General features: G+C 45.9%; 1 protein-coding gene across 3 annotated transcripts in view; it reads right to left on the reverse strand.

Annotated features, from left to right (window-relative positions):
* LOC110506903 (A disintegrin and metalloproteinase with thrombospondin motifs 17) overlaps positions 1 to 12,130 on the reverse strand; it is a 217,665-nt gene that overhangs the window by 51,890 nt on the left and 153,645 nt on the right. For all 3 annotated transcript variants that reach the window (XM_036964481.1, XM_036964482.1, XM_036964480.1), the window contains exon 15: positions 7,476 to 7,596. In XM_036964481.1, the coding sequence (XP_036820376.1) occupies positions 7,476 to 7,596 (121 nt within the window). The remainder of the gene's footprint in view (positions 1 to 7,475; positions 7,597 to 12,130) is intronic.

A 12,130-nucleotide genomic window follows, 5' to 3' on the forward strand; every position in this document is an offset into this window, starting at 1 on the left:
TTGGCCGAGTGTGGTTCCCAATCAGAGGCAGCTGTCTATCGTTGTCTCTGATTGGGGATCATATATAAGTTGTCATTTTCCTTTTGGGTTTTGTGGGATCTTGTTTTCTGTTTAGTGTCTGTACCTGACAGAACTGTGCGCTTTCGTTTTCACTTTGCTTATTTTGTTTTGAGTGTTTAAAAAAATAAAAAATAATGAACACTTTCCACGCTGCGCTTTGGTCCACTCCATTCGACGAGAGCCGTTACAGGAACTAATGGGGATCCATAATAAACCCCAGGAAGAGTAGCTGGTGTCTTGACAGGAACTAATGGGGATCCATAATAAACCCCAGGAAGAGTAGCTGCTGCCTTGGCAGGAACTAATGGGGATCCATAATAAACCCCAGGAAGAGTAGCTGCTGCCTTGGCAGGAACTAATGGGGATCCATAATAAACCCCAGGAAGAGTAGCTGCTGCCTTGGCAGGAACTAATGGGGATCCATAATAAACCCCAGGAAGAGTAGCTGCTGCCTTGGCGGGAACTAATGGGGATCCATAATAAACCCCAGGAAGAGTAGCTGGTGTCTTGGCGGGAACTAATGGGGATCCATAATAAACCCCAGGAAGAGTAGCTGCTGCCTTGGCAGGAACTAATGGGGATCCATAATAAACCCCAGGAAGAGTAGCTGCTGCCTTGGCAGGAACTAATGGGGATCCATAATAAACCCCAGGAAGAGTAGCTGCTGTCTTGACAGGAACTAATGGGGATCCTTAATAAACCCCAGGAAGAGTAGCTGCTGCCTTGGCAGGAACTAATGGGGATCCATAATAAACCCCAGGAAGAGTAGCTGGTGTCTTGACAGGAACTAATGGGGATCCATAATAAACCCCAGGAAGAGTAGCTGCTGTCTTGACAGGAACTAATGGAGATCCATAATAAACCCCAGGAAGAGTAGCTGCTGTCTTGACAGGAACTAATGCGGATCCTTAATAAACCCCAGGAAGAGTAGCTGCTGCCTTGGCAGGAACTAATGGGGATCCATAATAAACCCCAGGAAGAGAAGCTGGTGTCTTGACAGGAACTAATGGGGATCCATAATAAACCCCAGGAAGAGTAGCTGCTGTCTTGACAGGAACTAATGGAGATCCATAATAAACCCCAGGAAGAGTAGCTGCTCTCTTGACAGGAACTAATGGGGATCCTTAATAAACCCCAGGAAGAGTAGCTGCTGCCTTGGCAGGAACTAATGGGGATCCATAATAAACCCCAGGAAGAGTAGCTGGTGTCTTGACAGGAACTAATGGGGATCCATAATAAACCCCAGGAAGAGCAGCTGCTGCCTTGGCAGGAACTAATGGGGATCCATAATAAACCCCAGGAAGAGTTGCTGCTGCCTTGGCAGGAACTAATGGGGATCCATAATAAACCCCAGGAAGAGTAGCTGGTGTCTTGGCGGGAACTAATGGGGATCCATAATAAACCCCAGGAAGAGTAGCTGGTGTCTTGGCGGGAACTAATGTGGATCCATAATAATCCCCAGGAAGAGTAGCTGGTGTCTTGGCAGGAATTAATGGGGATCCATAATAAACACCAGGAAGAGTAGCTGCTGCCTTGGCAGGAACTAATGGGGATCCATAATAAACCCCAGGAAGAGTAGCTGCTGTCTTGACAGGAACTAATGGGGATCCATAATAAACCCCAGGAAGAGTAGCTGCTGTCTTGACAGGAACTAATGGGGATCCATAATAAACCCCAGGAAGAGTAGCTGGTGCCTTGACAGTAACTAATGGGGATCCATAATAAACCCCAGGAAGAGTAGCTGGTACCTTGGCAAGTACTAATGGGGATCCTTAATAAACCCCAGGAAGAGTAGCTGCTGTCTTGACCAGAACTTGTCACGCCCTGACCTTAGAGATCCCTATTATTCTCTATGGTTGATTAGGTCAGGGTGTGACTCGGGTGGGAAAGTCTATGTTTTCTATTTCTTTGTTTTTGGCCGAGTGCCTTCAGCGAGGGGGGAGCCTCAAGCGGAGCGGGGTCTGCGTCCCTCACCGGAGCCCCCACCTAGAGTAGATGCCCATCCGGACCCTCCCCTATAGGTTCAGGTTTGCGGCCGGAGTCCGCACCTTTGGGGGGGGAGGTGGGGGGGGGGGGGGGGGGGGGTACTGTCACGCCCTGACCTTAGAGATCCCTATTATTCTCTATGGTTGGTTAGGTCAGGGTGTGACTCGGGTGGGAAAGTCTATGTTTTCTATTTCTTTGTTTTTGGCCGAGTGTGGTTCCCAATCAGAGGCAGCTGTCTATCGTTGTCTCTGATTGGGGATCATATATAAGTTGTCATTTTCCTTTTGGGTTTTGTGGGATCTTGTTTTCTGTTTAGTGTCTGTACCTGACAGAACTGTGCGCTTTCGTTTTCACTTTGGTTATTTTGTTTTGAGTGTTTAAAAAACTAAAAAATAATGAACACTTTCCACGCTGCGCTTTGGTCCACTAATTTTCGACGAGAGCCGTTACAGGAACTAATGGGGATCCATAATAACCCCCAGGAAGAGTAGCTGGTGTCTTGACAGGAACTAATGGGGATCCATAATAAACCCCAGGAAGAGTAGCTGCTGCCTTGGCAGGAACTAATGGGGATCCATAATAAACCCCAGGAGGAGTAGCTGCTGCCTTGGCAGGAACTAATGGGGATCCATAATAAACCCCAGGAAGAGTAGCTGCTGCCTTGGCAGGAACTAATGGGGATCCATAATAAACCCCAGGAAGAGTAGCTGCTGCCTTGGCGGGAACTAATGGGGATCCATAATAAACCCCAGGAAGAGTAGCTGGTGTCTTGGCAGGAATTAATGGGGATCCATAATAAACACCAGGAAGAGTAGCTGCTGCCTTGGCAGGAACTAATGGGGATCCATAATAAACCCCAGGAAGAGTAGCTGCTGTCTTGACAGGAACTAATGGGGATCCATAATAAACCCCAGGAAGAGTAGCTGCTGTCTTGACAGGAACTAATGGAGATCCATAATAAATCCCAGGAAGAGTAGCTGCTGTCTTGACAGGAACTAATGGGGATCCTTAATAAACCCCAGGAAGAGTAGCTGCTGCCTTGGCAGGAACTAATGGGGATCCATAATAAACCCCAGGAAGAGTAGCTGCTGTCTTGACAGGAACTAATGGGGATCCATAATAAACCCCAGGAAGAGTAGCTGGTGCCTTGACAGTAACTAATGGGGATCCATAATAAACCCCAGGAAGAGTAGCTGGTACCTTGGCAAGTACTAATGGGGATCCTTAATAAACCCCAGGAAGAGTAGCTGCTGTCTTGACCAGAACTTGTCACGCCCTGACCTTAGAGATCCCTATTATTCTCTATGGTTGATTAGGTCAGGGTGTGACTCGGGTGGGAAAGTCTATGTTTTCTATTTCTTTGTTTTTGGCCGAGTGCCTTCAGCGAGGGGGGAGCCTCAAGCGGAGCGGGGTCTGCGTCCCTCACCGGAGCCCCCACCTAGAGTAGATGCCCATCCGGACCCTCCCCTATAGGTTCAGGTTTGCGGCCGGAGTCCGCACCTTTGGGGGGGGAGGTGGGGGGGGGGGGGGGGGGGGGGGGTACTGTCACGCCCTGACCTTAGAGATCCCTATTATTCTCTATGGTTGGTTAGGTCAGGGTGTGACTCGGGTGGGAAAGTCTATGTTTTCTATTTCTTTGTTTTTGGCCGAGTGTGGTTCCCAATCAGAGGCAGCTGTCTATCGTTGTCTCTGATTGGGGATCATATATAAGTTGTCATTTTCCTTTTGGGTTTTGTGGGATCTTGTTTTCTGTTTAGTGTCTGTACCTGACAGAACTGTGCGCTTTCGTTTTCACTTTGGTTATTTTGTTTTGAGTGTTTAAAAAAATAAAAAATAATGAACACTTTCCACGCTGCGCTTTGGTCCACTCATTTTCGACGAGAGCCGTTACAGGAACTAATGGGGATCCATAATAACCCCCAGGAAGAGTAGCTGGTGTCTTGACAGGAACTAATGGGGATCCATAATAAACCCCAGGAAGAGTAGCTGCTGCCTTGGCAGGAACTAATGGGGATCCATAATAAACCCCAGGAGGAGTAGCTGCTGCCTTGGCAGGAACTAATGGGGATCCATAATAAACCCCAGGAGGAGTAGCTGCTGCCTTGGCAGGAACTAATGGGGATCCATAATAAACCCCAGGAAGAGTAGCTGCTGCCTTGGCGGGAACTAATGGGGATCCATAATAAACCCCAGGAAGAGTAGCTGGTGTCTTGGCGGGAACTAATGGGGATCCATAATAAACCCCAGGAAGAGTAGCTGCTGTCTTGACAGGAACTAATGGAGATCCATAATAAATCCCAGGAAGAGTAGCTGCTGTCTTGACAGGAACTAATGGGGATCCTTAATAAACCCCAGGAAGAGTAGCTGCTGCCTTGGCAGGAACTAATGGGGATCCATAATAAACCCCAGGAAGAGTAGCTGGTGTCTTGACAGGAACTAATGGGGATCCATAATAAACCCCAGGAAGAGTAGCTGCTGTCTTGACAGGAACTAATGGAGATCCATAATAAACCCCAGGAAGAGTAGCTGCTGTCTTGACAGGAACTAATGGAGATCCATAATAAATCCCAGGAAGAGTAGCTGCTGTCTTGACAGGAACTAATGGGGATCCTTAATAAACCCCAGGAAGAGTAGCTGCTGCCTTGGCAGGAACTAATGGGGATCCATAATAAACCCCAGGAAGAGTAGCTGGTGTCTTGACAGGAACTAATGGGGATCCATAATAAACCCCAGGAAGAGTAGCTGCTGTCTTGACAGGAACTAATGGAGATCCATAATAAACCCCAGGAAGAGTAGCTGCTGTCTTGACAGGAACTAATGGAGATCCATAATAAATCCCAGGAAGAGTAGCTGCTGTCTTGACAGGAACTAATGGGGATCCTTAATAAACCCCAGGAAGAGTAGCTGCTGCCTTGGCAGGAACTAATGGGGATCCATAATAAACCCCAGGAAGAGTAGCTGGTGTCTTGACAGGAACTAATGGGGATCCATAATAAACCCCAGGAAGAGTAGCTGCTGTCTTGACAGGAACTAATGGAGATCCATAATAAACCCCAGGAAGAGTAGCTGCTGTCTTGACAGGAACTAATGGGGATCCTTAATAAACCCCAGGAAGAGTAGCTGCTGCCTTGGCAGGAACTAATGGGGATCCATAATAAACCCCAGGAAGAGTAGCTGGTGTCTTGACAGGAACTAATGGGGATCCATAATAAACCCAGGAAGAGCAGCTGCTGCCTTGGCAGGAACTAATGGGGATCCATAATACACCCCAGGAAGAGTTGCTGCTGCCTTGGCAGGAACTAATGGGGATCCATAATAAACCCCAGGAAGAGTAGCTGGTGTCTTGGCGGGAACTAATGGGGATCCATAATAAACCCCAGGAAGAGTAGCTGCTGCCTTGGCAGGAACTAATGGGGATCCATAATAAACCCCAGGAAGAGTAGCTGGTGTCTTGGCGGGAACTAATGGGGATCCATAATAAACCCCAGGAAGAGTAGCTGGTGTCTTGGCGGGAACTAATGTGGATCCATAATAAACCCCAGGAAGAGTAGCTGGTGTCTTGGCAGGAACTAATGGGGATCCATAATAAACACCAGGAAGAGTAGCTGCTGCCTTGGCAGGAACTAATGGGGATCCATAATAAACCCCAGGAAGAGTAGCTGGTGTCTTGGCAGGAACTAATGGGGATCCATAATAAACCCCAGGAAGAGTAGCTGGTGTCTTGGCAGGAACTAATGGGGATCCATAATAAACACCAGAAAGAGTAGCTGCTGCCTTGGCGGGAACTAATGGGGATCCATAATAAACCCCAGGAAGAGTAGCTGGTGTCTTGGCAGGAACTAATGGGGATCCATAATAAACACCATGAAGAGTAGCTGCTGCCTTGGCAGGAACTAATGGGGATCCATAATAAACCCCAGGAAGAGTAGCTGGTGTCTTGGCAGGAACTAATGGGGATCCATAATAAACCCCAGGAAGAGTAGCTGGTGTCTTGGCAGGAACTAATGGGGATCCATAATAAACCCCAGGAAGAGTAGCTGGTGTCTTGGCAGGAACTAATGAGGATCCATAATAACCCCCAGGAAGAGTAGCTGGTGTCTTGACAGGAACTAATGGAGATCCATAATAAACCCCAGGAAGAGTAGCTGGTGTCTTGACAGGAACTAATGGAAGAGTAGCTGGTGTCTTGACAGGAACTAATGGAGATCCATAATAAACCCCAGGAAGAGTAGCTGGTGTCTTGACAGGAACTAATGGAAGAGTAGCTGGTGTCTTGACAGGAACTAATGGGGATCCATAATAAACCCCAGGAAGAGTAGCTGGTGTCTTGACAGGAACTAATGGAAGAGTAGCTGGTGTCTTGGCAGGAACTAATGGGGATCCATAATAAATACAAATAAAAAGAAAAGAAAGAAAGCTTCTGTCCTTCAGCGGCATTACAATCAGACCATCTGCACGCCTTTTAGTAGGTCAACACACACACACACACACACACACACACACACACACACACACACACACACACACACACACACAGGCCTCAAGACATTAAAAGGGAATAATGGGGTGTTATCTTGCAATTAAAAACCTAACAGGTCTCTATTCAGACTAACGTTCGGCCTTAAATGCCATTTCTAGTGCTCTGCCTGTGAAACTTTACCTATGGGGGACAGAGGCACCGGTGTGTGTGTATTACATGCTTAGTGATACTGGAGGTCTACAGATATCCCAGATACCCTAGTGTTTGTAGGGTACCTTGCTAAGATTGTTCCCGGTGACTTTCCACTAGAGGTTAAATGCCTAAAAGGGATACTTTGGGATTTAGGCAATTTATCTAGCATGCTAGCAGATACTCATAGACCTCTAGTCATGAGGCTACCGCTAGTTAGCATTTGCTCGCGAAACTACCTCTAACTTCTTTCTTATTGAACACAGAAACATAAAAATAGTATCCACAAGTAGATAAAGGGCCTCAAAATTACACTCTGGCTCTATTTTCAATACATTAATGTGTGGCTTCCGCAAGAGAAAAGTTGACAAAAATGTAATGCGCTCTGCTAGCCCACAGTAATGTGTCCAGTGTAGCAGGTAAACACTGACGGCCCAATGTAACTCTAACTGGTGTACACCAAATCTGTCCTCTTCATCTTTGCCTGTCATTTCTGACCTCTCTTTTAGTGGAGTAGGACTAATAACCTACACTCATCCATTTCCCATTCTGTACCCATCAGGGTCATGTTCATTAAGCACCAACCGGAAGAAAATAGACAGACACAGGGTTGGATTAGCAGGACTTAACTAAAGCTCATTTTATATTTCTGTTGCAAAACGTTTGAACACGTTTTCCATTGTGTGCCATTATGAACAAGACCCAGATATTCCCAACTGAAAAAGACATGTTTAGAACTTCCCCCCAACCCAGTACTCACCCCTGCCCTTGGTGTGGTTGAAGTCTCCCTTGACAATCTTACAGGAGTGTCCGTCTCCGTTACACACCCCACAGCGGTCCTCCTTGGCTGACGAGCCGATGATGCCATCGCAGCCGATTTTCTGCAGACAGTAAGTAGACAACATAACAAAATAAAGTACACAGGAAGTACTTAACATCAAGGAATATACAGGCTACGTCCCAATTATTTCTCCTTCCTAGAAAAGTGTCCCTTCAATGGTTTAAGAAAGATGGAAGGTGGAAACTATGCTTTTAGATGTGTAGGAAGTAGTAGACAATAGTACACGTCAGGAGAAGGTAGGATATATTGATTGGGATTCAACCGCACTCTAATGAAGTCCATCTCTGAATAAACACTGACTGTACTGTCGGTCTACTAGTGGACTGCATTCTGACTCCAAAACAATGCTAGTGAAATAGGAAAAGGCTGTTCCGATCCTCTCTAACTCACTCCCCTTCCCTCACTGACTTCTCATCATGGATTTGAAACTATTAGATAGATGTACAAAACATCCCAATAGCTCCATCTAGTATGTCCGATAGAGTAGAGAGGAACTGCCACCTATTCAATCCTCTCAGATCTTCAAGGGACGGTCAATAAGGACAGAGGAAGCCGAGGGACTTGGAGAATCAGGGCCTTTATTCATAGTAGGAGTGCTGATCTAGGATCAGTTCCCCCCCTGTCTGTATAATTAGTATGTAAAAGGAAGAAACATTATGAATATGACCCCAGAACACTGTGGTCCATGGTAAAAACAGAAAGAGAAGCTATAATACGTTCAGACATCCAAGGCCAGTGATATTAGTCTAGATTCACCAGGACATAACCTATTGTATGTTTAGGGATTGTTTAATACTTCCCAGCAATTATCACAGAGTTAAATCAGCTGTGTACTCACTAACAACTCCAATTACCCAAAGCCATTTACACTCCCAAGCAGCACAAACAGTAAACACAAACAATAATATTTACACACCAACAGACATATGAACGGACACACATGCATGCACAAACACATAAACACAGTCAGTCCAGTGTGTGTGTGTGTGTGTGTGTTGTTTCCTGGCCTGAGTCAGTAATACGCTGAATACTCTGTATAAAATCCAATCTGTACATCTGGATCATAGGAACTTGATGATTCAGAACACACACACACACACACACACACACACACACACACACACAATCTGGACAATTTTTGCTGAAACAGACTACGAACATATGGACACAGAGAATCTGGACCAAGATTGACTTTTGCTAATTCAGTGAGGCAGCAGTAGCATCATGTGGGTCTCCATTCTTACCCAGCAGCCTTTAGGCTTCTCTTCTGACAAGACTGACTGTGTTTTCACAACATTTCTGATTTTCTCTCTCTGTCCCCTCTCTGTGATGCTGTTTTCACAGCATTCCTAAATTTCATACAGAGTAACTTAGCATAACATCAACACTTCCCCCTCTCTCCCCCTCCTCTTTCTCTCTCTCTCTCCTGTCTCTCTGTTTCTCTCTCTCTCTCTCCTCTTTCTCAGTTTCTCTCTCTCTCATGTTTCTCTGTTTCTCTGTTTCTCTCTCTCCTCTTTCTCTGTTTTTCTGTTTCTCTCTCTCTCTCCTGTTTCTCTGTTTCTCTCTCTCTCCTCTTTCTCTGTTTCTCTCTCTCTCTCCTCTTTCTCTGTTTTTCTCTCTCTCTCCTCTTTCTCTGTTTCTTTGTTTCTCTCTCTCATCTTTCTCTGTTTATCTCTCTCTCTCCTCTTTCTCTGTTTCTCTCTCTCTCCTCTTTCTCTGTTTCTCTCTCTCTCTCCTCTTACTCCGTTTTGCTTTCTCTCCTCTTTCTCCATTTCAATTCAATTCAAGGGGCTTTATTTCTCTCTCCTCTTTCTCTGTTTCTCTCTCTCTCCATTTCTCTCTCTCCTCTTTCTCCGGGGGGGTGGGAGGGCTGAGAGAGAGGGGGAGAGAGGGGGGAGACACAGAGAGCGAGACAGAGACAGAGAGGGTGGAGAGAGACTCATTCCTCTTGTTACCTACATCCAGATGATGATAAATACGTAGCAAAAGAAAAGCTGAGGAGAAGAAGGAAGGAAACCGAAGGAGAAGACAGGAGAGGAAGAGGAGGAGGAAAGAGGAGGATACAGACAGATGAGACAAATAGGAGGAGGAAAGAGGAGAATACAGAGAGAGGAGAGGAAGAGGAGGAGGAAAGAGGAGGATACAGAGAGAGGAGAGGAAAGAGGAGGATACAGACAGATGAGACGAATAGGAGGAGGAAAGAGGAGGATACAGAGAGAGGAGAGGAAGGGGAGGAGGAAAGAGGAGGATACAGAGAGAGGAGTGGAAAGAGGAGGATACAGAGAGAGGAGAGGAAGAGGAGGAGGAAAGAGGAGGATACAGAGAGAGGAGAGGAAAGAGGAGGATACAGAGAGAGGAGAGGAAAGAAGAGGATACAGAGAGAGGAGAGGAAAGAGGATACAGAGAGAGGAGAGGAAAGAGGAGGATACAGAGAGAGGAGAGGAAAGAGGAGGATACAGAGAGAGGAGAGGAAGAGGAGGAGGAAAGAGGAGGATACAGAGAGAGGAGGAGGAAAGAGGAGGATACAGAGAGAGGAGAGGAAAGAGGATACAGAGAGAGGAGAGGAAAGAAGAGGAAACAGAGAGAGGAGAGGAAAGAGGAGAAAAGAGGAATATACAGAGAAAGGAGAGGAAGGAATAGAATAATAGAAGGATTGAGAGAAGGAAAAGAGTAAATGTAAAGCAAAACACTTTTTATGGCCTGGCATCACTGTCCGCTTTTGCTGTCCAATGTTTGACTTCATTGATTAAGACAGATTACAGATGTAAGGATCTTAATTTGTTTGCAACAGCAGCAACAGAAAATATGAATTATTATGTGAATTATAATTAGCGGACATATCTGTAGGGGTTGATACATTTGTTGGGAAATTTCTAAGTGTAAATTACAAACTTCAGAAGCCTTTTTAAACCTCAAATACCTCAAAAGTTATCCTGCAACAGGGTGATCAAATTAAGATCCTATATCTGTAGAGAATGGAGACCTGCACACTGACGAACGCTTCCACTGTGTTTCTGTGCAATGTTTCACTTGGAAGTCATCGTCAGGCATAAAAGACCAAACCATTTAGATTTGACATTTAGAAGCGGCTGATGTATGCGGCATATGAACTGCTCTGCCATTTACATGAAACCAGTTGCGCAGCATTGTGACAAGAGCAAGTGAGAAGCATTATATTCCTTCACCTTTTCCTCATAGACGTCACATCTGACTCAGCCATGGCTCTGAGAGCATTCACCCTGCTAATGCTCTCTCTGCTCCACCAGTGTGTCCCTCACCCACTCAGCCTGGGACGAATCATGAACTTCAGCTCCTCCCAGTACCAGTCTACCTCATCCCAGACGAGGTGTATGTCATCCCCCAGAAGCTCAACGGTGGCGAGACTCGTTCAGAAAATCATCCGTACTCAGCTGGAGCATCACAGTTCCACGTCTCAATCCATCAATGGGGCGGCAGGTGGGCTAGTGGTTAAGAGCATTGGGCCAGTAGGGTCTCCCGTGTGGCACAGGATCTGTGTTACTACAGATCCTGGTTCGATACCAGGCTGTGTTGCAGCCGGCCGCGACCGGGAGACCCATGAGGCGACACACAATTGGCCCATCCGAGTTAGAGGAGGGTTTGGCCGGCCGGGATGTCCTTGTCCTATCGCGCTCTGGAGACTCCTGTGGTGGGCCGGGCCGGGCGCATGCACGCTGACACGGTTGCCAGGTGTACAATGTGATGCTGGAGGGTGTATTGTATTATACTGTGTAATGTGGTGCTGTAGAGTGTATTATATTGTACTGTGTAATGTAATGTGGTGCTGGAGGGTGTATTATATTGTACTGTGTAATGTGATGTGGTGCTGGAGGGTGTATTGTATTATACTGTGTAATGTGGTGCTGGAGGGTGTATTATATTGTACTGTGCAATGTGATGCTGGAGGGTATATTATATTGTACTGTGTAATGTGGTGCTGGAGGGTTTATTGTACTCTACTGTGTAATGTGATGCTGTAGGGTGTATTATATTGTACTGTGTAATGTGATGCTGGAGGGTATATTATATTGTACTGTGTAATGTGGTGCTGGAGGGTTTATTGTACTCTACTGTGTAATGTGATGCTGGAGGGTGTATTATATTGTACTGTGTAATGTGGTGCTGGAGGGTTTATTGTACTGTACTGTGTAATGTGGTGCTGGAGGGTATATTATATTGTACTGTGTAATGTGGTGCTGGAGGGTTTATTGTACTCTAAAGTGTAATGTGATGCTGGAGGGTGTATTATATTGTACTGTGTAATGTGATGCTGGAGGGTATATTATATTGTACTGTGTAATGTGGTGTATTATATTGTACTGTGTAATGTGGTGCTGGAGGGTTTATTGTACTGTACTGTGTAATGTGGTGCTGGAGTGTGTATTATATTGTACTGTACTGTGTAATGTGATGCTGGAGGGTGTATTATATTGTACTGTGTAATGTGGTGCTGGAGGGTTTATTGTACTGTACTGTGTAATGTGGTGCTGGAGTGTGTATTATATTGTACTGTACTGTGTAATGTGATGCTGGAGGGTGTATTATATTGTACTGTG

This window comes from Oncorhynchus mykiss, chromosome 26 (assembly GCF_013265735.2).
Source record: "Oncorhynchus mykiss isolate Arlee chromosome 26, USDA_OmykA_1.1, whole genome shotgun sequence".
Lineage (NCBI taxonomy): Eukaryota > Metazoa > Chordata > Actinopteri > Salmoniformes > Salmonidae > Oncorhynchus > Oncorhynchus mykiss.